Here is a 27,777-nt window from a genome sequence, read left to right as displayed (position 1 = left end):
CTTTGGGGAGATTTTAGCTGGTCTCTTGTCCTGGTTCATTTCCCCAATATTTCTTCTTGTTGATTTAACCATTATTTTATATAGTCTGTTATGAGGCTCCTCTCTCAGTACTTTTCAAATTACTAATCACTTTTGTCTGGATTGACTTGAGTCTAATTAAGGTACTTAAATTGACAGTTGTTTCAATATTATTTTAATTCCTGAGATGGAGCACAGTGACTTTAAAAGCCAATTTTTTCTTTTTTTCCCTGTAGGCTATGGGAGCCTGAGGGCTTTTAAACTATAAGTAGACTTCTTAACTTAATCCCTCACTCCTGACTAAGAGATAAAGTAGAGTGAGGGAGAGATAATACAGTGGTTATGCAAAGAGACTCTCACACCTCAAGGATCCAAAACTCTGGTCTCAATTCAGCTTCTCTGAATTCCAATTCAGGTATTTGGAATTTCAAATTAAACCAGCTGAAGAATAGGGTTGACAAAGACAAAGAAAGGATTTCATATATGTAACACATTCACATAATAAGGGCATCCATTTTCAATTATTTTAATTGTATTATTAGTGATAGCATTTAATTTAAGGTTGTAGTCACACAAAATACATTTATAGACACAGATTAATAAACACAAAATTATTGTAATTTGTGTTCAGACACTTAGAATATTTTTAGCCTAATTGAGAGAAAATTCTGGACATATTGTGACAAAAGGCAAACTGTAGGTTTCTCTGAGGTGCTAATTTATTTTATAACAAAATGGGGGGGGTGGAATTGCATATTGATCACAGTGTTCCTTGGCCACTTTTTCATGTATATAGAAAGACATACAATGAGAGAGAGAAAGACAAACTCCATAATGCTAGAGCTGCTCTTAGTACAGTGGCACTCTATGTGGTTCTGTGACTTGAACCTGGATTATGTACATGGGAAGACAGTGACACTGCCCAGTGAGCTATTTATCAGACCCAAGGCTTTGAATGATCTGTTTTCCTGAAGATGTCTGATTTTTTTTTTTTTTTTTTGCCAAGGGGACTTCACTGCTCCAGACGTGCTTTTTCTGATAAAAAGCTAAAAAGACAGAGTAATAAATATAGAGACAGTAAAACACAACATCAGGATCTTCTTCCTAGTTTATTGTGCATCATAATAAGAGCTAAGGCATGCATATCAAAGCAGTTAGCTCCTTTGGCTCCCTATGTACAGACTGTGAAAGTTTTTATATCAGTGAGCTGACTCTGGAAGTTACACATACTGTTACTGAATGGTCCACCTGGATTTGTAAAATCATACCATCAAAGCTACTCAGAGAAATCCTTGAGGCTATTTTGAATATTTGTAATGAAAATTACATTAAATTTCCTCGTAGAAGGTTGAATGAGATGGCAAATGCAAGGTGCAAACAGAATATGAAAATGATCAGAATAGTGGTCCAGGAAGTAGTGCAATGGATAAAGCATTGGATTTCAACCATGTGGTCCCAAGTTTAATCCCTGGCAGCACATGTAACAGAGTGATGTCAGATTCTTTCTCTCCTCCTATCTTTCTCACGAATAAATAAATAAATAATTTCAAAAAAAAAAAGAAAATGATCACAATATGGTTCATTTTATGATAATAACCATAACTATGCTGTTGCCAGAACATAATACTTTCTGTGCTGGTAGGTACTCAAAGGTCATAAACAAATTTATGCTCGGGAGTCGGGCGGTGGCGCAGCGGGTTAAGCACAAATCGCCAGGACCTGGGTAAGGATCCCAGTTTGAGCCCCCGGTTCCACACCTGCAGGGGAGTCGCTTGTGATGAAGCAGGTCTGCAGGTGTCTGTCTTTCTCTCCTCCTCTCTGTCTTCCCCTCCTCTCTCCATTTCTCTCTGTCCTATCAAACAACAATGACATCAATAACCACAACAATGTTAAACAAGGGTAACAAAAAGGAAAATAAATAAATAAACTTAATTTATTTTAAAAAACAAATTTATGCTCATGTTAAATAATATAGTCTTTAGGAAAGCCCAATGACTTAAATAAAAATAGAGCTCATTGGTGTATGAAAAGAGAGAATGGTGGGTAATATTGGAAAATGAGAAGCTGATTATGTGAGAGGAGAAAACAAATTAAACCTCATGAAGAACAATTATGGGAGTCAGGCATCACTACAAAATATTGGTTTTTTTGGTCAAAATATATCTGAAGTGAAAACTAAGAACTGATTTAAATTCTTCTATTCTTTTTTAGTAGGGAACTTTCCCTAGTCTTAGCATTTTTTTCAGAGCCCCTGTGACATCCTTATTCCTGAGGCTGTAAATGACAGGATTCAGGACAGGTGTAAGAATGGTGTAGAAGAAGGACACCACCATGTCCTTCTCAGGGGTGTGGTAGGAGCGTGGGAGCATGTAAGTATAGACAGCAGCCCCATAAAAGAGGATCACCACTGTGATGTGGGAAGAGCAGGTGACAAAGGCCTTTTTTCGACCCTCTGCTGAGTTCATCCTGTGAACAGTAAGGATAATAAAGTAATAGGATGCTGAAATGACTGACATTGGGAAGAGCAACATAATAATACAGCACAGGTACATGGAAATCTCATAGAGGAAAGTATCTGAGCAAGAGAGTTTCGTTACAGCAGGGGCCTCACAGAAAAAATGATGGATCTCCTTGGATCTGCAGAAGGGGAAGGTCATGGTGATGGGAGTGACTAAGAAACCATCTATTGAGCCCACAAACCAGCAGCCAGATGCCAGGAGAACACACACCCTGTGGTTCATGAGGACAGAGTATCGTAATGGATGACAAATGGCCACATAGCGGTCATAGGCCATGGCAGCTAGAAGGCAGTACTCTGAACCAACCAGCATCAAATAGAAGAACATCTGGGTCCCACATCCTACAGCAGAGATGGTCCTTACTTCAGTCAGCTTGTTCACCAGCATTTTGGGCACAGTTACAGAAATATAGGTGAGGTCCATGAGTGAGAGCTGGTTGATAAAGAAGTACATGGGAGTGTGCAGACAGGAATCAGTGTGGATCAGAAGGATCAAGATGATATTCCCAGATACAGCCATGAGAAATATAACGAAGATGATAAAGAAGAGGATGTCAGGGTGTGGGCTTTGACTAAAGAGTCCCAACAGGAAAAAGTCACTACCCAGAGTCTGATTGCTCAGCCACATGTTGAACAGATTGTCCAGGGCGACTCTACCTGGAAGATAAAGGTAGATTGTGTCAGCATGCAGAGATACATCCACCACACATATAATGGTTGCTTCAGTTTATTCAACTGAAAATGAACATTTAATTTTCATAATCAGGTAGGAATGAAAACATTCATATATATATATTTTTTTCAAACATCAGTTTTGATATTCAGTGAAAAAGGCAATACTACTGGGTTATGAACTGAATTTTTCAAAAGTGGAATGTAGCTTTTTTATTATACTTTGTAAAAGTTTACATACACCATAAAATTTTACATTTACATGTATTTATTTTTCTTTAAATCATTTTATTGGGAGATTAATGGTTTGAAGTACAGTTGTTGACACATGGGTACAATTTATCATCTTCCAGGACCCCATAGTCCTGGTATGCTTTAGTATTCCCTCTTTCCCCAAAGTCCCTACTTTGGTGCCAGATACCACACCTATTCCAAGTTTTATCTTGTGTTTTCCCTTTCTATTCTTATTTCTTTAGTTCCACAAGTGAGATCATCTGATATCCATCCTTCTTCTGTTGGCTTATTTCACTCAGCATGATTCCTTCAACTTCTGTTACAGGTGAGGTAAAAGGGATTATGACATCATGTTTTAGCAATATTTGATTGTGTATATATACCTCAGCTTTCTTAGCCACTTATACACCAGAAACTATATATATATATATATATACACACACACATATATATATATATATATATATATATATATACACACATATATATATATTTTTTTTTTACTAGTGCACTTGCTCAGCTCTAGTTTATGATGGTGCAGGGGATTGACCTAGAAGCCTCAGGTATAGGAGCATGTTTGCATAACCATTATGCTATCTTGCCTGCCCTTAAGTATATATCTTATAAGGGTTTATGCAGTTAAAAATAATACCTTCATGCCTTTCATGTAAGTTGCTTCTTCTTTTTTTAAATTTGATATGACAGAAAATAATTGGGAATGGAGAGGCAGGTAGAGAGGGAGAGAGGAAGAGAGAGGAAGCAGGGCAGTACCACACCTGGTTAAATTCACATATCACCATGTGAAGGACCTAGGTTTGAGCCCCCATTTCCCACCTGAAAGTGAAGCAGGTCTTCAGATGTCTATCTTTTGTCTCCTCTCTCTATCTCCCACTTGTCTCTCAATTTCTCTTTGTCTTATTATATAAAAATAGAAAGAAAAAAAGAAAAGAAAAAATGGCCACCAGGAGTGGTAAATTCATAGTGCTGGCACTGAGCCCCAATGATAACTCTGGTGGCAAAAAAAGAAGAATAAGAAAAAGAGAGAAAGACAACACCTGTAGTACCACTTCACCAGTTGTGAACCTTCCCTCCTCTAGGTGGGGACTGGGGCTTAAACTCTGGTCCTTGTGATGGGTGCATTCAAATGGTGTGTCACTATTTGGCCCCTGTAAGGTTCTATCATCTTATTTTGTATTGTTATGTATGCACTGGCATGTGTCTATGTAATTTGAATTCATCTCCATGACACGTCACAAAGCAAATAATCAATACTAAGACATTGATTATCTTTGACTTAGAGTTCACTTTTACAATAATGGATTAGTACTACTTGTGTTTTTTCTTTAAAATATTTTATTTATTTTAGTTATAGAGATATACAAAGACACACAACACACACACACACACACAGAGAGAGAGAGAGAGAGAGAGAGAGGGACCTGGGTGTGGGTCTTCCTGGAGTTGGGTTGCTTGAGAAATTCATGGGGCCCCCTCCCATGTCTCCTGCAGAGAAAGTCGACTCTAACTTGCAGAGCCTTCTCCAGAAGCTTGGCAGTCCCTAAGACTGGAGACATGTGGTTAGTTCTACGTAACCTAATCAGGAAGACCCGGTTCTTCCTTCTAAAGGAAGCTGTTTTGGGGAATGAGTGCCTGCATCAATCCCACAGGAACAGTCAGAACCAGCCTAACTGGGATTTTGAGGTCCTTTTTGAATTAGGACTCCCCCCAGGACCCATAATACCACATGGCAGAATCTGAAAAATCTAGTTCACAGAGCCCAAAAACAAAACCTCCCTACCATTTCTCTCTTCCCCTCTCACTCTCTCTGAATATCTTAAGCTTGCTGTCTACCCCCTCTGCTTCCAGTTGTTTTTGTAAGTCAATAATTTGAGTGACCAAAATTTTTTGTATGACCCATTTTGCTCAGAGTACTCTGAAGCTTAATTGACTTTACATAAAAATGCTGGATGCAGCTATGGTTTCTGGAGACATCCAGAAACAGTCCAAAAAATTGTTTTTTCCTCTTTTGATTTTTTTTTTAAGTATTGGTATAAATGTGAAAAATTTAGTCTTAAACTGTGTGAGTAAGGGCAGAGGGTAGATAGCATAATGGTTATGCAAAGAGACTCTCCTGCCTGAGGCCCAGGTTCTATCCCCTGCACCACCCTAAGCCAGAGCTGAGCAGTGCTCTGGGAAAAAAAAAAAAAAAAAGAATGTGTGAGTAAAATAAGACAGTGCAGATCTAAATTCATGTTTGAAATGATATGTCTTTGTAAAAAAAGTTTTTCTCCTCTTGTGTGTTATAGAGTACATGTGTATGTGTTGAAGTTTGGTAAACATTAACTTTAAGGTTAAAAGCATAACTTTGAAGCTACATTCTTACCATGCAAAGTTAAATGAAGGAGTTTTCAGCATAATTCTCATGAAGGTAAAATTAATTTGCGTTTAAAGTGTAAGGTAAAAATTAGTTAAAAATCAATATATTTTAACTAAATTTGGTCTGAAGATCCTGCGCACACCTTGGGTGTGTCTCCATCTTAAATAGGTGTAACAAAAGGTAGAAAAGATGCTATTGCTTTTAGTTTCCCTTTCAGATCTTCTTAGTCAACTTCTGTTGATGAGTAGGATCATCCCATACTTATCTTTATCTTCCTGACTTAGTTCACTTAACATAATTCCTTCTAGCTCTGTCCAAGGTGGGTCAGAGAAGGACTAAAAGAAGGACCGGATCAAATTGTAAGTAGGGCACCAAAGTAAAAACCCGGTGGTGAGGGGTAGACACGCAGCTTCCTGGGCCAGTGGGGGGTGGGAGTGGGCGGGAGGGATGGGTCACAGTCCTTTGGTAGTGGGAATGGTGTTTATGTACACTCCTAGCAAAATGTAGACATATAAATCAGTAGTTAATTAATATGAGAGTGGGAAAATCAATTGTATGTCTCAAAGTTTCTCAAAACACAAACTGAATCTTTTTAATATATAGGCTGTGTATTTGATATGCGGACTCTCTCAAAAGCCTAGACCAAGCAGATTAGAAGCATCCAATAGCACAGCTATATACAAGATACTGGATACTGTACAGCAAACCATAACAAAAGGACTTTTCAAAGTTAACCCAATTACCAAATAATGTGATGATAACATTAACTATAGATTGTCTTTTTGAACCCTAAGACAGCAGGAACCTCACATCTCCACTATAGAGCCCCTACTTCCCCCAGTCCTGGAACCCTTGGATAGGGCCCACTTTCCCGTATGCATCTCCCAATCCAAACCAAATAATATTGCATCTGCCGATCACAACCTAACCAACGCAATGATTGCCACCTCAACATGCTTCACCTCAGACTGTGTCCAGAGACTTCACGTGTGGAATGACAACCTTCAGCTTCATTACTCGGGTGAGACCTTTCCTTTTATAGTACACTCTAATTTCATCTCAGGTAGTTCACTTTCTAACAAAGTTCCATAACCTAGATATACACCAGTTTCTGTGAGAGAGAGCTTATGTTCACACGTACCCATAAACTACTGCAAAATATATACCTGAAAGCAGAAGTACACTAGAGTTTGCAGTGAGCACCTCCCTAACACTTCCTCTCCACTATTCCAAGCCTGGGATCCGTGATTGCTCAACAAATTGTTTGGCTTCGTATGTTAACTCTCTTTTCAATCACCAGGTTCCAGATGCCACCAGGATGCTGGCCAGGCCCCCCTGGATTGAAGACCCTACCAATGTGTCCTGGAGCTCAGCTTCCCCAGAGACACACCTTACTAGGGAAAGATAGAGGCAGACTGGGAGTATGGACCAACCAGTCAACGCCCATGTTCAGTGGGGAAGCAATTACAGAAGCCAGACCTTCTACCTTCTGCAACCCTCAACGACCCTGGGTCCATGCTCCCAGAGGGCTAGAGAATGGGAAAGCTATCATGGGAGGGGGTGGGTTATGGAGATTGGGTGGTGGGAATTGTGTGGAGTTGTACCCCTCCTACACTATGGTTTTGTTCATTAATCCTTTCTTAAATAAAAATTTTTTAAAAAAAGATGCTATTGATATGTAAAGCTCTCAAATACCTTCTCAATTAAAGAGGTAGAACCAGCCCAGGTGAGTGATAGATCACACAATGGTTATGCTAATGATTCTCATGCCTGAGGCTTCTAGCCTAGGTTCTTCTTTTTGCCTTTCCACATTTTATTGAGCTTAAACTGTTTAAACAACCTTAAAGTCATACTAGAAAGGCCTTCCAAAATTATAATTATTATTACAAAATATAAAATTATTATAAAGATACTTAAACCAATTATAATCATTGAGTTATCAATTTTAGTAAACTTCTAACTTGTTAAAAGTTTTTTTTTTTCTTCACAAGTAATTGATTACAACTATGTCAAAGCCTTCACATGAAAAAGCATCTGCTCATGGTAAGGTATTAAACTATATAAGAAGTTCTCTCATATACAACTTATGTAAATTAACAACAACATTCACATTATCTTTCTACACTTAACTGGTGTATCTCGTTTTGCCACTATAGGCTTGCCTTTGTCAGCTAACAATTTAAAGACTTTTTTCCTTTATAACATCACCCATGCCACAGATATCCCTTACAACCCCCAAAGACAAACGGTTGTTGAGAAGGCCCGCCAAACACCTAGGCCCAATTAAGTAAAGAAAAAAAAAAGGGGGGATTCAGGCTGTAGCACAGGTGGCGCAAAGCACAAGGACCGGCATAAGGATACTGGTTTGAACCCCGGCTCCCCACCTGCAGGGGAGTCGCTTCACAGGCGGTGAAGCAGGTCTGCAGGTGTCTGTCTTTCTCTCCTCCTCTCTGTCTTCCCCTCCTCTCTCCATTTCTCTCTGTCCTATCCAACAACGACAACAACAATAATAACTACAACAATAAAACAACAAGGGCAACAAAAGGGAATAAATAAATAAATTAAATATTAAAAAAAAAAGAAAATATAACATCTAAAAAAAAGAAAGAAAAAAGGGGGCTACATCCCCCCAATATTCAGTTGGCTAAGGCACCAACTACATTAAACGTCTTTTAATATCTATAAAAATTCGAACCTGATGCTCTGCTCACCATGGGAAGCGGATTTGTTTGTGTTTCTTTCACAGGAATCTCTGGAAACATGCTCTTTCTCACTAATTAAAAGAACTGGTTCAGAAGGCCAGGTGGTGGCACACCTGGTTAAACAAACACGTTACAGTGCACAAGCACTCTATTTCAAACCCTGGTCTCCACCTGTGGGGGAAAGCTTCATGAGAGGTGAAGTGGTACCACATGTGTTTCTCTATCTCTGTCCCACTCTATCTTCTCTCTTTCCTCCCGATTTCTCCTCTGTCTGTATCCAGTAAATAAATAAACAATTGGTTCAAAATGGAACCTGAATAAATCCATCTTGTTTTAACTTTGAAATTAAAATGAATAGCAAACATAAAGCAATAATCCTTCACAAACAGTGAGTTCATAGATTTTATTAACATAGTAACAACTTTAAAGAAACACATTAAAGACTTGCAAGAGAACTCATCTGGATAGTGCACAAATTTTGTCATGTGACCAACACAGGTTCAAGCATGGTCCCCACTGCACTAAAGCAACCATTGGTGCTATGGTATATTTCCCTCTCTTACTGGTCTCCTTTCATTTCTCTCTTGCTTTCTATCTGAAAAAAAAAAAAAAAGGCTTGGGGTGGTGAAACCCAGCAATGACAAAGGAAAGAAAGAACACTTTTAGATAGCAAGCAGATGAAATTTCTTTGGTACAAAGAATGAATTTCAGCCAAAGTTTGAGGAGGTACTACAAAAGAAAGAGCAATTATACTCAGGGGAGCCCCAGATGAAGCCTGAATTCAGAGGCAAATCATGCAAAACTCAGAGGAGGCCGGACAGATGACCAGTCATTACACATTTACTCATGTAAAAGTTGATTACACTGTGACTAAAGACTGTTGAGAAGACTTTCATGCCTGAGCCTCCATGGTCCCAGGTTTATCCTCATAAGCCAAAAGTGAGCAGCACTATGGCAAAAATTACAATTATTAAAACTTTCCCAGTTTTTCAAGGAACAAAGATATACATTTGTTCTTAATTCAAACATGTATAGAACAACCCCTTTTTTTTTGCCTCCAGGGTTATTGCTGGGGCTCAGTGCCTGCACTATGAATCCACTGCTCCTGGAGGCTATTTTTTCCCTTTTATTGCCCTGGTTGTTTATCATTGTTGTTATTATTATTGTTGTTGTTATTGCTGTCATTGTTGTTGGATAGGATAGAGAGAAATGGAGAGAGGAGGGGAAGACAGACAGGGGAAGAGAAAGATAAACACCTGCAGACCTGCTTTACCACTTGTGAAGCAGACCCCCCCCCCCCGCAGGGGGGAAGCTGGGGGCTGGGACCGGGATCCTTGTGCCAGTCCTTGTGCTTTGTGCCATGTGTGCTTAACCAGCTACACTACTGCCCTACCCCTAGAACAACTCTTGATGCTGATGAAACAAGTGTCCCCTGGAGAAGAGGTCTTAAAATCTAAAGTTTGTTATTTATTAATATGACTCTCTTTTGTCCCTTCTGAAGCATTGTGTAGGTTACCTATTTTTTTTCTGTGTGTCATTTTCCTTATGCTCAATTATTAGAATACAGAATATTTGTATTGAGAAATTTATATGATTGTAGTGAAGTTCATATTCATATATTCCATTAAAGTCTAGTTTTTTTCCTTTATTGAGAGACAGATAAAGACCAAAAAGAGAGAGACTGAGATAGAGAGAGAGAGGAGAGAGAGAGAGAAATGAATGAATAGACCACAAGTCTTTTATGTGGTGCTGAGGATTAAAGCTTAGATTTCATAGATGCAATGCAAGCCTCCACCACTTATCCACCTCCCCAGCCCTCAGACACTCTCTAAATTATGCCCTGTGTCACAAAATTCATTCAAATGTGACAAACATAAATACTAAGTGATTTTTCAGAAAAAAAAAAAAAAACAACAACAGTTTATGGGTAGGTGCTAAGCAGACAGATTTATCACAGAAAAGAAATTATTTTCCTTTTCTAGGTCAAAGGAAGAAGGAACTCTTATTTTCTATAAACTTCATCATAGTCTCTTCATTGAATTTCAAACTTGTTATTTTAATTTTGCTCACAATGTTCTGCAGTGGAACACTGCAGAGCACTTTTGAAGAAAGGATCCAGATCATAGACCATATGGTACTTACCAATCTGTGGTCCCTCCCTGAGAAAGATCAGCTGATGTGACTGGGTCTGATATGAGCAGAGCAGTGGTAGCAAATTTGAAGGATGATGTTCTCCACAGGGTTTTCTCATAGAACTGAGGTGGTCTCCATAAATAAAGCCCTGGAGGAATCTCTCATAGATCTTCAGCATATTTCAGAACCTAATTCTGAAGTCATTTATATTAACTATCCAATAATATCCAACAATGACCTTACTGAAGTTTCCCCATGCTAGCTTTCTGTTGAAAGCAAATTGTAACCTGGGTCTGACTATGATGCTCAAGTGATTGTGTCATCCTACAAAAAAGTTGCATCATCTCATCATAAGAGAAACTAATAAAACTTAGACTCAAATAAGACAACTGGTGAATTTGAGAAAACATATTCTTTTGGGTTATGCAAAAAGACTTTTATGCCTGAGGCTCTAGAGTGCTGTCTGGTAAAATATAACATAAAACAAAGAAACAAAATACTGTTTACACAGGTATCTTTTATTAACATTGCTTCCTAGGGTTCAGTTATACACAACTGAAATCAAGCCTGGCAGTGGTGCATCCAGTTAAGTGCACATATTGCCATGATTAAGGTACCAGGTTTGAATCCCCACTCCTCACATGCAGAGAGGATGCTTTATGAAATAGGCCTCAGGGGGTCTACCTTTCTCTCATCCTCTCTATCTCCCCCTCCTCTCTCAATTTCTCTGTTCTACCCAACAAAGAAAGAAAGGATGGAAGGAAGAAAGACAGGAAGAAGGAAAGAAAGGAGGAAAGGAAATAAAGAAGGAAAGAAAGAAAAGGAGAAAGAAAGAAAGAAAGAAAGAAAGAAAGAAAGAAAGAATGGAAGGAAGAAAGTAAGAAAAAAGAATGGAAGGAAGAAAGAGAGAATGAAAAATGGCCACCCGTTGTAAATGGCCACCCAGAGCGATCATTCTTGAGAGCTGTTTGGAGGTTCCAGCAGGGGAGCTCAGCTACTTCTATACCCTCCATGAAGACCTCTTGGTCTCTATTCAGGGAAGGTGGTCCTCTTCGACCGAGCATGCAGCTTCAGGAGGGATGCACACGGAGCGGTGAGGGAGGAAGGTGACACTTGCCTAGCCAGCCAGATCAGCCAAATCAACCCTGGCGAACAATGGGGTGACAGATGTCACAGCCAGATCATCCTCACATCTGCGATTGTTTCTTAATGATGGCACTGAGCTCCAGCGATAACCCTGGTGGCCATAAAAAAGAAAAAAGAGGGGCCAGGTGATGGAGCATCTAGTTAAGCACACAAGTTACACTGTACAAGGACCTGGGTTCCGGCCCATGGTCCCCACCTGCAGGGGGAAAGCTTCAAGAGTGGTGAAGCAATACTGCAGGTATCTCTCTGACTCTCTCCCTCTTTCTCCCACCTTCTCTATTTCTGGTTGTCTCTATCCAAAAATAAAGATAATCAATAAAAAAATGATTGTCAAAAATTTGAAAAAAAAGAAACCATACCTTACCCCCAAATCTTTTAACCTTTATTTCATTAAAAAAATATATATTCTATTCTTCTTTAAATGAAGTTCTATTGATTTATAACACTCTAACTTTTAAGTATACAATTTTATGCTTCAACATTTTAAAATGCTGAAGCACAAATAAAGTGCATTGTGATTACCACCAAGAATTTAGTTGTATTTAACACCATACTACTGACTTCCTTTACTATATTACCTCACTCTTTCCTTCTGGTAACAACTGCTATGTTATTTAAATCTAATTGTTTACCTTTTTTCCCTGTTTGTTCTTGCTCATTTGATTTATTTTCTCTATATGGGAAAGCATATACCATATTTGTCTGTCTCACACTAACATTTCTTTTGGCACAGTATGATCTAACTTCATTCATGTAGTCACAAATCGTTTTTTAAATATACCTTATTGAGGGCTTTACAGGACAGTTTTTGATACATAGGTATGACCTCTCCCCATAATAGGTGTCTAGGTATATGTAAAATACTTGTTCCCCCAATCTAAGTCCTTTTCTCCCATCAGACATCAGGATCCCAGCATCTCTCTATCCCATCTGTTTCCTCCTTCCTCAGAGTTCTGTGCTTTTGTGTAATACAGTGCTACTCAGCAGAACTCAGAGAGAAGTTGAAGAAGCCTTGTCAAAAGAGCATAAAAAACATTCTTTTCATGTTCCATCCTCTGAAGGGAGGATGGACAACATACTCTATGCTACACCTGAGGAAATGGGTTGATGTTGGGGCAGCTTGGAATGTTCCTACTTGTGACCACAGAATGTGAACTCACATCTACAGGGATGCAGAGGTCATTTAGGCTCCTAAACTTAATATGGGCCCCAGACCAAATCAAATACATGGGGTTTACAGTCAACAATATTTATACCCCTTTCCCATATTAGGAAGCTACTTTCTTCCCTGATCCAGCTTTCTGGTTCCTCTCCAGCCATGACATCATCTCCCCAGACAATAACTTAGATCCATCTGTAAATCAGATTTCAGGCTCAGCGAAAAAAAAAAAAAAAAAAAAAAAAAAGAAACCAACTAGTATAGCCAAATAACCTTTGGAATAGAACTAAAATATGCCTACTAGCTATCTACAAAATGGAGGAACACCCCCCCCACCCCGTGCACAAATCTTCAGCTGCACTAGTCTAGCCTTTAAGTTCATGAGTGATCAATAATTTGTTTGGCTTTGTATGTTATCTATTTTTTCAGCCACCAGGTTCCAGATGCTAGTAGAATGCGACCAGAATTCCCTGGACAGACAACCCCACCAGTGTGTCCTGGAGTTTCACTTCCCCAGAGCCCTTCCCCACTAGAGAAAGAGAAAGACAGGTTGGGAGTATGGACTGACCTGTCAACACCCATGTTCAGCGGGGAAGAAATTACAGAAGCCGGACCTTCCACATTCTGCATCCCACAATGACCTTGGGTCCATACTCCCAGAGGATTATAGAATAGGAAAGCTATCAGGGGAGGAGATGGGATACAGACATCTGGTGGTGGGAATTATGTGGAGTTGTACCCCTGTTATTCTATGGTTTGGTCAATGTTTCCTTTTTATAAATAAATGAATAAAAAGGAAGCAACTAAAAAAAACTATTCTTTTCTTTTCAGTTCCTTATTTATGTATTTAATATTGACTTACAATAATATAAAACTTGGGTAGTATACTTTCACACATATATGCATATAATTCACTGTAAGCAACACCAAAATTTCTGTGCCATTACACCAATGGAACCCTTTACCTCACTTTCTATATCCATACCACACCATTCCTTCTAATAACCACTACAGTTTTCACAGCATGTAAGGGTCAGTTTGGTTATATTTTTAATTTTACTCAATTATATGTTTTAATTATCTGTAATCCATGTAAAATGAAGCCATGCAATTGTTGTTTTTTAAATATCGTATTTATTACAATAAATGAATTAGAAAAATCCTGTTGTGGAATTGGGGAGAAAGCAAAAGCAGAAACATTTTTTTAAAATGTTTTCAGTGAAGTTTTATTTTTATTTATAAAAAGGAAACACTGACAATACCATAGGATAAGAGAGGTACAACTCCACACAGTTCCTAGCACCAGAACTCCGTATCCCATCCCCTCCCTTGATAGCTTTCCTATTCTTTAACCTTCTGGAGTATGGACCCAAGGTCATTGTGGGATGCAGAAGGTGGAAGGTCTGACTTCTGTAATTGCTTCCCCACTCCAACCCCAGCTCCCCACCTGCAGGGGAGTTGCTTCACAAGCGGTTGAAGCAGATCTGCAGGTGTCTATCTTTCTCTTCCCCTTTCTGTCTACCCCTCCTCTCTCAATTTCTCTCTATCCTATCCAACAACAACAACTATAACAACAATAACAACTACAACAAGAGCAACAAAAATCAGAAAAAATGGCCTCCAGGAGCAGTGGATTCATAGTGCAGGCGCCGAGCCCCACTGATAATCCTGGAGGCAAAATAAATGAATAAATAAATAAATAAATAAATATAAAAATATAAATTTTGCAATGTTTTGGAGAAAAGGTAGAAAAAATAGTTTATAGATTCCTTTTCCTTAGTGGTTGATTTCTAGCTCCTACCATCATTTCTGAGAAGATGCATTTTATGATTTTAATATTCACTTATTTGTTTAGGCTGTCTTTATAACCCGGTACAATCCTTGTGAGTGTTTTCTGTTTACTTGAGAAGAATGTGTATTTATTTCCATTGAGACAGAAAGTTCTTAAATAACTGTCATGCAGTTGTTGTTTATGGCGTCATTTAAAACTGCTATTTTCTGGGAGTTGGGCTGTAGCGCAGCGGGTTAAGCGCAGGTGGTGCAAAGCACAAGGACCAGCATAAGGATCCCGGTTCGAACCCCGGCTCCCCACCTGCAGGGGAGTCGCTTCACAGGCTGTGAAGCAGGTCTGCAGGTGTCTGTCTTTCTCTCCTCCTCTCTGTCTTCCCCTCCTCTCTCCATTTCTCTCTGTCCTATCCAACAACAACAACAACAATAATAACTACAACAATAAAACAACAAGGGCAACAAAAGGGAATAAATAAACAAAATAAATATTAAAAAATTAAAAAATAAAGTTAAAAAAATGCTAATTTCTTTTTGATTTTTTTTTCTGTATGAACTGTCCCTTGCTCTGAGTGGCATGTTAGTAATCCCTACTATTATTTTGTTGTTTTTGATGTCTCCCTCAATTTAAGTATTTGCTTTATATATTTTGGTACACCTGAGTTTGGAGCATATATATTTATAATGGTTGTGAAGTTCTTTTCTTCACAGAAACCCCAGCTGTCCTCTGATGAAATCTGTTGAGTTACATTGTTGAAATATTATGGAAGAGAGCTAACTTTCTGTGACTGTCACCATAACTCCATCCCAGAAATTTTCTTGATGCTATTTTAAATGGGCTTTCCCCTGATTTCTGTCTTCTAGTTCATTTTTTGGATATTGAAACGCAGTAGATATCTGGATTGACTTTGTAACCTGGCACTTTGATATATTGACTTGACTTACTGTTTCTTTTTTTGGTTTTAAAAATATTTTTATTATCTTTATTTACTTGATAGCGGCAGCCAGAAATTGAGATTAAAGGGAAGTTGGAGAGGGACTGAGTGGTGGCGCTCCTGGTTGAGCACACGTTACAATGTGCGTGGACCCAAGTTCAAGCCCTTGTTTCTCATTTGTAGAGGGGAAGCTTCAGGAGTGGTGAAGCAAGGCTGCAGGTGTTTCTCTTTCTCTCTCCTTATTTCCCCCTCTCCTCTCAATTTCTCTCTGGCTCTATCCAATAATAAATAGATACATAAAATCTTAAAGAAAAAAAAAGAGGGAGTGAGACAGAGAGATACCTACAGCACTGCTTCACCACTTGTGAAGTTTCCCTCCTGAAGGTAGGGACTGGGGGCTTGAACCTGGGTCCTTGAGCATTGTAACATGTACTCAACAAGGTGCCCCACCACCTGGTCCCACCCATCTAAGTCTTTTTTGTTAAATCACTTTATTGCTAAGAACAAATAACTATGTTTATTACTAGCGTTAGACTCAGTTTCAGGTTCAAAATATCTTACTATTGCTAAATGTTTAGCAAATGGTCTCTTTTTTCCTTCATTTAGGGAGCCAGAGATAGAGACAGTAGAAGGTGGGAGAGCATAGCAAGGTGCTTCTTCCTTTGCAATAGAATCTGCCATGTGGTACAGGGCTCAAACATGAACTGCACGCATAACAGCTCAGGGATGTTCCCAGGTAAGCAATATTTCAGGATCATATTCTTAAAAATACATTTAAGGTTTGTAGAGATAATGGTTATACAAAAGTCTTCCATGCCTGAGGTTCTGAGGTCCCAGGTTCAATTCCCAACAATATCATAAAACAGAGCTAAGCAGTGCTCTAGTCCCTCCCCCCCCCACACCTTTCTCTGTATCTATCATTAAAATAGATACATAAAATATCTCAAATACACTTAGATACATTTAGAAGTTTTTTCTGTGTCCGTTTTAGATGTTTTCTCTCAGTATTATCAGAAAAAGCCCCTTTTGATAATTGACATGTATCCTGTCAATTATTTTTATATTTGATTGCAGATATGCATGTTTAAATGTAATATACAGTAGAACAGTTTTTGCTTGATATTCCAAACAATCATTTTATAGTTTCAATTTTCTTTTTGAAATATTCTTAAAATCATATTTTTTATCCCTTTCCCATAAATGCATATTTGGGTTTATCTTTTATTTCTTGTAGATTATAATGCATCTTTATATAAATGATTAATGTGATTTAATATTCAGAAAATGTACAATGGGAAGCAGGTGGCATACCCAGTAGATCATACATTTTACCATACGCTAGGACCCAGACTCTAATCCCCAGTCCCCACATGCATAGGGGAAGCTTCACATCACTGGAGTAATGCTCTAGGTGTCTCTTTTTTCTCTTTCTTTATCTTCCTCCCTGCTTTAAAATTCATTGTACTATAAATATAATATATTTAAATATATTTTTAAAAATTCAAATCTTAAATCTTCTTAGAATATTTGAAATAAAAAAATTTATCATCATAAAAAGAGAAAAGAGTGCCTCCCTATTAAGAGATAATCACAACCCACACATATGACAAAAGGACAAACATTCAAAATATGTAAGCAACTCAACAACAGCAAAAACAAACCCGGTAAACAATATATTTATATGTATAAAATATGTATATGTATAAAATATTTATATGTATAAAATATGTATATGTATAAAACTCAACAACAGCAAAAACAAACCCGGTAAACAATATATTCCTCTCCTCCTTATCACTCTCAATGTCTCTCCATCTCACTCTCTGTACACAGAAGAGGAAGACGAACAGACAGAAGAAGAAGGAGGAGCAGGAGGAGGAGGAGGAAGAGGAGGAAGAGGAAGAAGAAGAGGAAGTGAAGTAGGAAGAGGAAGAGGAGGAGGAGGAGATGACGATAATTAGGAGTCAAGAATTTGTGCAGGCACTGACCCTCAGCAATAAACATGGTAACAAAAAAAGTACAATGCCCTTCTTTATTATTTAGTATTATTTCTTTATTGGGGGATTAATGGTTTATGGTTGACAGTAAAATACAATAGTTTGCACATACATCACATTTCCTGGTTTTCCACATAACAGTTCAGCCCCCACTAGGTCCTCCTCTGCCCGTGTTCCAGGATCTGAACCTTTCACCCCATCCTAGAGTCTTTTACTTTTGTGCAATACACCAATACTGTGCCCTTCTGAAAAAGATGTATCTATTTAAACAAATTGCATTTCTGGAAATCTGTGCCTGGTGTATTCCTTGATACCTGTTCCAACTAAACTGAAGACTCATTCAATGGTCATATGAGTGGAAAATAATAACAATCAAGAAGAAACAAAAAAACTAAATAATAAAACACGAAGCATTAGATTCTAATAGAATTTTAAAGATTGGAGATGCTCTGGGGGATAACTTATGTATGAGTAACATTTAAAATGTAGAAGAAAATACCACCTGGCATCCCTATTTTGTCAGTTTGATGTTCAACAAAGCAAATTTTTCATCATTTAATTCCCTAATGTGAAGAAAATTATGATGTAACTTTCCTACTTTGGTTCCTGTATTTAAATTCAATAGCCTTCCTTGAAATTGAAAGCAGCTTCACTTGTCTGGTGTGGCTTAGGTGCTTTACTCTCTGCTTAAACAGGAAAGGTGGCATAAAAGGTAGTATGTATTTTACCCACATTTGTGTCTTTGCCAGGATGTGGTTTCTTAATGGGTCTAATTCAAGATTTCTATGAAGGTACAGAACAAGGAGCAAAAACATTTAATTCTTGTTGCTCTCGCTTATATCTCTGACTTTAGATTTCTGAAAATACTAGTTTTATGTTTTGCTTTTTAATTTCTTTACCTTAAGTACATTACATTTTGGTTTACTTTTTTATGTGTGCCACTTTCTATATATTTCTGCTGCATATATCTCCAATCCTGAGGCTTATATAACTTAGTCATGGAGCTTCTGATCATTCAGTTGTCTTGAATTAGACTGTTTTCTGAACTTAAATAATTTTCGAAAGATTGTGAGTCAAGCAATTCAACTAAGAAAATTTCACACTGAAATATTACAGTAAAAGGTGGCTGATGGAGAATGGCATCAACAAAGGAAATGTAATCATTTTGTTTTTATTTTATTTTATTATATTTTTAAAGTTTGTTTGTTTTGTCTGCTAGAACAGAGAGAAATTGAGAGGGAGGGGGGATGAAAGGGAGAGAGAGGCAGAGAGTCACCTGCAGTACTGCTTCATCACTCATAAGACTTTCTCTTATTTCTTATTATTATTACTAAATGCTCTCTAGTTAGTGTATTTGGGTATTTCATTTCTGTAATTACTTGCAAAAAATAGGTTTTCTGAATGAAAGTTACTGTATAAAATTCTTTAGCTATTGCTTTGTATTGAAAGAGGGAGCAGCTTAACATGTAATTGACTTGGTCTGTAGCAGTTCTATACCACACGTTGCTCCGTCTAGAAAGGCAGGCTGTCTCTGCTTTGCCATCATGGTTCTGAGTATCTACACCCATCACACAAAGAATGGTTGAATAAGTTGGCATATTGTAGCAAAGGAAGGGATTAGTGGGAATAAATAGCATTAAAAGGTATTAAAGGAGATTTCAGTTTATCAGAGAACTTCATTTGTGTCAGAAGTAATTATCAATGATACTACTGTTATTTAGTATCTGCTATAAGTTCTGTCACCAAGTCCTGAATAGGCTACTGTATCTGAAAGTGGACTGAAAAGTATCGTGAATGGCTTAATCCAATACATTTCTACTTCCCTACTCAGCTTTGTTTTTTAATTGCTTAAAATTATCTCTGATAGGACAAAGAGAAGTTAAGAGTGGAAGGGGAGGTAGTGATGGAAAGAGAATGAGATATTGAGCCCTCTGCTCCCCACTTGCAGGGGGTCTGCTTCACCAGAGGTGAAGTAGGTCTTCAGGTGTCTCTCTTTCTTTCACTCTCTCTATCTCCAAGTCATCTCTTAATTTATGTCCTAGCTAATAAAAATCAGAAAGAAAAAAAAGAGAGGATGATGCGACATGGCCGCTGGAAACCGTAGGTTCATAGTGCTGGCACTGATCCCCAGAGATAACCCTGGTAGCAATAAAAGAAGAAAGAAAGAAAGAGAGAGAGAGAGAGAGAGAGAGAGAGAGAGAGAGAGAGAGAAAGGGAGGGAGGGAGGGAGGGAGGGAGGAAAGAAGGAAGGAAGGAAGGGAATGAGAGACAACTGAAACACTGCTTCACTGCTCACGAAGCTTCCTGCAGCAGGTGAGAACAAGGGGCTAGAACAAAGATTCTTGTGCATAGTAACATGTTCACTCAACCAAGTGTGCCACTGCTCAGCCCCTGTACTTTACCTTTTTAATCTTCACATTGGATGGTTTATGTTCTCAATTTGGGGGGAAACAATTAAGACTTAAAATGTAAATGTGTTGCACATAAAGATTAGAAGTACTGCTTGTCCAGGTTTATTTCATATGGAAGGCCAGATCTGTGTCTATTTCACGTTTGAAAAATAACTCTAATTACCATTCTTTCTGGAGAAAAAAAAAGGCTAAGGAAACCATGTGCCAATGAAAGGTATGAAAACAGTGACACTTTCTTCCTCAGGTGATAACTACAACCAAGAGTATGTACACTAGGAGTCAAATTTCTGAGAATCGAACCTCAAACACTGATTTCATACTAGTAGGATTGTTTGGTGAAACCCAGAATGCAACCCTGTTCTATGCTGTGACCTTCATCTTCTTCTTGATGGCCCTTACTGGGAATGCTTTCCTCATCATCTTAATCCACACAGAAGCACGTCTACATACCCCCATGTATTTCCTCATCAGTCAGCTGGCCCTCATGGACCTCATGTATATATCTGTGACAGTGCCCAAGATGCTTGTGGGACAGGTCACAGGAGATCATACAATTTCCTCCTCTGGCTGTGGAGTCCAGATGTTCTTCTACCTAACCCTTGCTGGGGCTGAATTTTTTCTGCTGGCTGCCATGGCTTATGACCGATATGCTGCCATTTGCAGACCCCTCCATTACCCACTGCTTATGAACCAGAGGGTTTGTGAATGTCTGGCGTCAGGATGTTGGTTCTTAGGAACAGTTGATGGTTTTTTGCTCACTCCCATTACTATGAGCTTCCCTTTTGTCAGTCCAGGAAAATCCTGAGTTTCTTCTGTGAGGCGCCTGCCCTGCTGAAGCTTTCCTGCTCTGACATCTCCCTCTACAAGATGTTTATGTACTTGTGCTGTGTTCTCATGCTCCTTATCCCCATTGTGGTGATCTCAATCTCATACGCCCTCATCCTGCACCTCATCCACAAAATGAATTCCTCTGAAGGTCGCAGGAAGGCATTTGCCACCTGTTCCTCCCACATGATTGTAGTGCTGCTCTTCTTTGGCGCTGCCATCTACACCTACATGCTCCCCAGTTCCTACCACACAGCCGAAAAGGACATGATGGTATCAGCCTTTTACACCATCATAACTCCTGTGCTCAACCCCCTCATTTACAGTCTTCGCAACAAAGATGTCACAGGGGCTGTGAGGAACATGATGAGATCAGGGATAAGGCTAAGAAATGCTGTAAGTGCAAAAGCCTGGGAATGACGATATCTCTTCCCCCTATTCTATCATCTCTCCCTTCTTTTTTCTTCTCTTATTAGTCCTGTGACTTCAAGATATCCAACACGAACTTGGCCATATTGATTCTTCCCCTCACATATGTGGGTTTCTCTTCTACACTACTTATTCATGCCAATTTATATCATTGCATTTAATATCTTTCAAGTCCTTTTATCTGTGAAGAAATAGTTAATACAAAGAGAGTCATGCAGGGCTGGGGAGGTAGCATAAAGATTATGTAAAAGACTCTCATGCCTGAGGCTCTGAGAACTCACATTTATTCCCCAGCACCAACATAAACCAGAGCTGAGCAGTGCTCTGGTCTCTCTCTGACTTTTTCTGTGTCACTCTCTCATTAAAATAAAGAAAATATTTAAAAAACAGTTCTTGCAGTACCTTTTATCTGTCATCCTTAATACACTTATTATCTTGTTGCTTGACTTGGTTGTGAACAACTTTAACGAAATACCAGTTCATTAAGAAGAACCCTAATTCCAGTAGAACCCTAGAAAGAATATTGACTGTTCTTTCACTTTATTCACATATAGATGCCACTCAGTTCCAGTGTGTGCTACTGCACATCAGAAGAACAAATGAACACATTTTCCCATATTTTGAAAATGAGATTCATAGTACAAATGCCAAGTTTCCAACATTGCACAATCATAAAACTACTTGGATGAAATGCTGATATAAACTAATGTTCCAGAGAATAATAGGTTCAACTAATTTTATGGGCTTTTTATTATTAATTGTAGTGACTCATACAGAATTCTGGTGGTGGGAATTGTGTGGAGTTGTACCCCTCTTATCCTATGATTTTATAACTAAAAATTAATAAAACCAAAAAAATAAATATAATAAATATAAAATAAATAATGAAATAATAAAATAAAAACAAATAAAATAACAAAATAAATGTAATAAATATAAAATTAATAATAAAATTAAAATAAATAAAAATTAAAAAATAAAATAAAAATAGAAGTGACTCTACAGTTAAGTTGTTAATATCTTTTTAAATTTTATTTATTTATTTTCCCTTTTGTTGCAATAATTGCATTAAAAGCACTCACATTTCAGATTGCTTGACAATAATCATGAGTTCATTTAGATTTTAGTCCTTTAGCTGCTCTGACTTTTGTTATAGCATAACAGCCATTTTTCAGGTAAGCTAAGGATTGAATATATGATGTTCACCTCAACTGAATAATAAATAACATACTTCAAATTTCAACTCAAATACCATTTTACTCAAGAAAGATTCTCTAACAACAACAATAATAATAACCACAACAAGGCTACAACAACAAAGGCAACATAAGGGGGAAAATGGCCTCCAGGAGCAGTGGATTCATGGTGAAGGCACTGAGCCCCAGCAATAACCCTGGAGGCAAAATAAAAAGAAGATTCTCTAAATTCTTCTATTTGTGGTGAACATTTTTCTAATGTTACCTTAAGAGATCTTGTGCCCTCAATGTACCACAAGTTACTAAAGATTTCAGAGGTAGCACGAAATGACATCCCGATAAAACAATAAGAAAAAATGTAACTTAATGTTGGTAATTTGAATATCTTGGGAATAACCAGCAATGTTAAGATAAGCTTGATATAATAAGATATAGCACTTTCACTGTCATGAAGAAAATGTAGGAATACAAAAAATAAGAGAGAGAAAAATGATAGTTTATTTTTTTATTTTGAAATGTCTTCAAATTTTTAGAAATCACCAATGTTAATAATAGTACACTAAACAGACTAATCTATTAATATTTAAAAATTTTTATTAATGCTTTAACAGTGGTGAACCTGATTTATAATTCCCACCACCAGATTTTTGTGTTCCATCTTCTTCATTGGAAGCTTTCTTATTCTTTCCTCTGGGAGTATGGGTCAAAATTCTATATGGGGTGCAGAAGGTGGAAGTTCTTGCTTCTGTAATTGCTTCTCTGTTGGACATGGATATTTTAGGCATGTTCCAAGGAACCCATGACTTTTGTAATTTTTGCCTAAGCCTGATAGCTAACTGCAGGTGGACTAAAAATATTGTCTGGGTAGATGGTGTCAGAGTTCAGAATAAAGTTAGAAAGCTGGATTAAGGTATCCCAAACATGAGGAATATATATAAATGCAACTAAGTATTTATACCATCAATCTGACCTCGGGCCTATACATATTCTTCTTTATCTCAGGATTCTGTGTGAATTCTGTGTACCTGTCAGTCAGAGGTCACTGTCCATCATCATAGCTAGAAATTTATACCTCTTTGCTTTCAACTTTGTCTTCCTCATCACTTACACAACTTGCTATATATATATATATATATATATATATATATATATATTTTTTTTTACCTGAATGTTCATTACTTAGTCATAAATATTCTTAGAAGGGACTTCTGGAGGCGGGGCTACAGAGTAGCAGCAGATGTGTTTTGCTCTCCCCCTGATCAACTAGCAATATCAAAGTGGATCACCTGAGAACACAACAAAACAAGACTAGGATTACATTGGGAACCCACCAAGTCAAGGGTGAGTGCAAACACCTGTGGTTCCTGGACAGGGGCCCAAGGAGAGATTCCTGAGGCTAGAAGCCCATGTCTACTCAGGAGCAGATGGTAACAGTCTGGCATTTTTACAGTGAGGTGCCACCTCCTGTCTGAGTTTTATCAACACAAAGACTGCTAAAGGAGAGGATGCCCTAAAGATCCACCAAATGCAACTGTGAGTCTCCATTGCTACTGTCCTTTGGAGGCTGGGTCAGCAGGAGGGAGGCCCTGTGCTGACATGAGGGGTGAAATGGGGGGAGGGGTGCAGAGAATTGACCAGGCAACTCAGGAAAAGATCTACACTCCTGGTGGTATGGAGGTGGGGCTGTATAGTGGGAGTCTTTCCACATTGTTCTCCTGATGAATTGGGAGACCCGGTGAATAAACTGCCTCATAACCCATGGAGTACAAGTAGGATTTGTTTAGAAACTCACAGGGCCAAAGGGTGCTGCCTGTCTTGACTGTGGCTGTTGGAAGAGCAGCTGAATTGGTTTAAACCCTCAGAAATGGGATTTTTTTTTTTTTGCATAACCATTGTTCTATCTTTCCCCAACCCTGTTTTCTCTCTTGGTCAGGAGTGAGTGATTACAAAAAATCTACTTATAGTTAAAATCCCTCAGGCTCCCATACCCTGTAGGGAAGATAAAGCGCATAAGAGGGTTTAACAACCACTATGTTTCACCTCAGGGATTGAGATAACATGGAAACAACTGTTAATTTCCTCACCTGTGAAGTCAAGTACACAAGTAAATCCAGGCAAGTGTGATTATTAGATTGAAAAGTACTGAGAAAAGGACCAAATAACACACCACATACAATGGTTAAATCAAGAAGAAACATTGGAGAAATGAACTAGGACAAAAGTTCAGATAAACCCCAACCCCCAAAAGGCAGAAGCATATAAAAATGAGGACAAGATCCAAACACTAATTGAGGCATTCGTCACAGGTGTGGGGAAACCTTTTGAAGTAATATCAGAAATGGGGAAACAGCAAATGAGACTCTGAAAGAAGACATTAATTATCTCAAGGCAATTAGAGAGGTGAAAGATCAAATAGCTGATCTAAGATCACAACTTGCTGAACAGGCTAATGCAGTATCAGAACAGGGTAACAAAACATGTGAGCTATAGAAAACAACAGAGGGGAGAAAGAACAGAATAAGAGAGGCAGAAAAAGAATTAGCTAGTCATAAATATTCTTAAACATGTACATATCAGAAAAATGTAATATTAATATAAGACCAACTATATAAGAATATTTGGAAAGCAGCAAGAACTTAAAATGGAAAACATTCAGTTGGTATTCAATGGTTATTGAATATACTTTGAATATTATGTTTTGATACACAAAAAATTCCTCAAAAGAAAGATGCAGCAATAACCCTAATGGCAAAAGAAAAATAAAATTAAATTAAAAAAGAAAAAAATGATTATTGAGTGACATACCATGACAAGAGAATCTGAGGAATAACAGTGGCATATTTCATAAATTTCTAATATGTAGTTGAAAAATATTAGCACCAAACTTTGCTACTTGACAGTTTCCTGAAAGATAGAACCCACATTCAACATTTTCTTCAGAGCTCCAGTGACATCTTTATTCCGGAGGCTATAGATTAAAGGATTCAGTACAGGAGTGAGTATTGTGTAAAAGACAGATACAACCATGTCCTTCTCAGGGGTATGGTAGGAGGTGGGGAGCATGTAGTTGTAGACTGCAGCCCCATAGAAAAGAATGACCACAGTCATGTGGGAAGAACAAGTGGCAAAGGCTTTCTTACGGCCCTCTGCTGAGTTCATTCTGTGGATAGTGAGCAGGATGAAAGAATAAGAGCTGGAAATGACTGTCACAGGTATAAGGAGCATGAGAACACAGCACAGATACATGAGTGTCTCATACAAGGAGGTGTCTGAGCAGGAAAGCTTCATTACAGCAGGGACTTCACAGAAGAAATGATGGATCTCCCGGGACCTGCAGAAGGGGAAGGTCATTGTGACAGGTGTCAGCATGAAGCCATCTACTGATGCTGACAACCAGCAACCAGATACCAAAAAGAGACACACTCTGTGGTTCATGAGAATAGGATATCGCAGTGGATGACAGATGGCCACATAGCGGTCATAGGCCATGGCAGCTAGGAGGAAAAACTCAGAACCTACCAGTGTCAAATATAGGAACATCTGCATTCCACAGTCAGAGGCTGAAATCTTATTCATACCTGTGATCTGGTCTAAGAGCATCTTGGGCACAGTGACAGAAATGGACATCACATCCATGAGAGACAACTGACTAATGAAAAAGTACATGGGTGTGTGGAGGTGAACATCAGAGTATATCAGAAGGATCAAGATAATATTTCCAGACAAGGCCATAAAAAACAGTGAAAAAATAGCCATGCACAGGAGAGTTGGGTGATTGGATTGAACAAAGAGTCCCACCAGAGTGAACTCTGACCATCCAGTATGGTTAGTCACCCAGTTGGTGCTGTCCATCAGGTTGACCTAGACCAAAAGGAAAAGCTTGGAGTTAATAGTTCACTCATGTAATATAACTTTTGTTTTTTTATTTTTTTTATTTGTTATATTTATTTATTTATTGGATAGAGACCATCAGAAATTGAAATGGAAGGGAAGGAAGAGAGAGACACACAGAGAGACACCTGTAACACTGCTTTACTACTTGCAAGGCTTTCCCCTTGCATGTAGGAACCAGAGGCTTGAACCTGGGTCCTTGCATATTGTAATATATGCGTTCAGTCAGGTGCACCACCACCTGGTCCCTGGAATATATCTTTTAAATATGAATGTTTAATGAGTCTATATTTGTGTTTTATATATATATATATATATATATATATATATATATACACACACACACACACACAATCCAGCCCACTTATGCTAACAGGAGGAAGTCCCATGGATAAGGAGATTAGATTATAAATTACATACATGTATGTAAAAAAATTTATGAGAAAAACAAGTAGTCACATCTGTGTGTCAAATGAATTAGAAACTTATGGAAAAATTTCCATTGCTGGTGATCATAGGCTCTCATGTATTAGTTCCTGAATCAATCCCCAGAATCACACATGTCTCTGTAACTATTTAGAATAAACCTTGCATATCCAGAAGCAGATCAGAACCTACAGCAAAGACCAACCGACTTGATATTCTGTGGACACTGAGCTGGGAAACACTCACTCTATGAAAAAGCTGTATCATGTGTCTATCTTGTTCTCTATCCACTATTCCTCTATACATGCTACATGAGAGACCATAAGGATAATGAATAATGTTTGATCTCAGAGATGGTGAGGCATAGTAATTAAAGTGTTTAGAACATTACCAGTTACAGAGGAATTACTAAATATATTTCCAAATAGGCAGTATCTTTGACAATTACTGTACAAATTATATGTAAGAGGTAGGTGTTACTATTTTTGTCTTATACCATGAGATGCAGTACTTCATATCCCTAGTTTATACATATTGTATGTGTACTATAATATACATATTATACATAGTGTATACTGGTCATAACATATATGCTATCCATGTAATACACCATATAGGAAATATATATCCCAGACACATTTACAATTACATAAAATCTAGAAATATATTTGCTATGGGAAATTCCATCTTGTGTTTCTCTAGCACATGTTTCTACAACTTTACATCTGCAAGTTGCCTTTAGTTGGTGCTGACACTGGGAGTTTACTGCTTTACACTGACTTTTCCAAATAGAGACTGAGAGAGAAGAAAAACACTACTGCAGTGAAATTTCTCTTGCGCAGTGGGGGCCAGGTTTGAACACATGTCAAAGCAGACACACTAGGCAAGCTATCTTCCCAACACAACTTTCTTTGGAATCCTTA

General features: G+C 38.1%; 3 protein-coding genes across 3 annotated transcripts; 1 reads left to right on the top strand and 2 right to left on the bottom strand.

Annotated features, from left to right (window-relative positions):
* Positions 1-2,115: 2,115 nt before the first annotated feature.
* Positions 2,116-10,870, bottom strand: LOC103107666 (olfactory receptor 2T10-like). Its single transcript, XM_007516473.2, has 2 exons — positions 10,664-10,870; positions 2,116-3,193 (listed from the first exon to the last, which is right to left on the bottom strand). The coding sequence occupies exons 1-2, from the start codon at positions 10,830-10,832 to the stop codon at positions 2,226-2,228; spliced, it is 1,137 nt and encodes a 378-aa protein (XP_007516535.2). The 5' UTR covers positions 10,833-10,870; the 3' UTR covers positions 2,116-2,225.
* A 9,482-nt stretch (positions 10,871-20,352) lies between these two features.
* Positions 20,353-21,332, top strand: LOC103107665 (olfactory receptor 2T3). The gene is given in 2 exon segments (XM_007516472.2): positions 20,353-20,854; positions 20,857-21,332. Coding segments are annotated over 2 exon segments (978 nt in total).
* Positions 21,333-25,046: 3,714 nt separating this feature from the next.
* On the bottom strand, positions 25,047-26,543 carry LOC103107613 (olfactory receptor 2T29-like). Its single transcript, XM_007516427.2, has one exon. It carries the CDS (start codon positions 26,387-26,389, stop codon positions 25,427-25,429), a length of 963 nt encoding a protein of 320 aa, XP_007516489.1. The 5' UTR covers positions 26,390-26,543; the 3' UTR covers positions 25,047-25,426.
* Between the last annotated feature and the right edge of the window lie 1,234 nt (positions 26,544-27,777).

The sequence above is a fragment of the Erinaceus europaeus genome, chromosome 2 (assembly GCF_950295315.1).
Source record: "Erinaceus europaeus chromosome 2, mEriEur2.1, whole genome shotgun sequence".
Taxonomy (NCBI): domain Eukaryota; kingdom Metazoa; phylum Chordata; class Mammalia; order Eulipotyphla; family Erinaceidae; genus Erinaceus; species Erinaceus europaeus.
Note: the sequence above shows the minus strand (reverse complement) of the source record. Positions and strands in the feature narration are given on the sequence as shown.

Coding starts and splice junctions, on each gene's coding strand:
- LOC103107666 (XM_007516473.2), bottom strand. CDS start 10,832: ATGCTGAAGATCTATGAGAGATTCCTCCAGGGCTTTATTTATGGAGAC. Junction 3,194..10,663: donor CAGGGAGGGACCACAGATTG/GTAAGTACCATA, acceptor TTTATCTTCCAG/GTAGAGTCGCCCTGGACAAT.
- LOC103107613 (XM_007516427.2), bottom strand. CDS start 26,389: ATGGACAGCACCAACTGGGTGACTAACCATACTGGATGGTCAGAGTTC.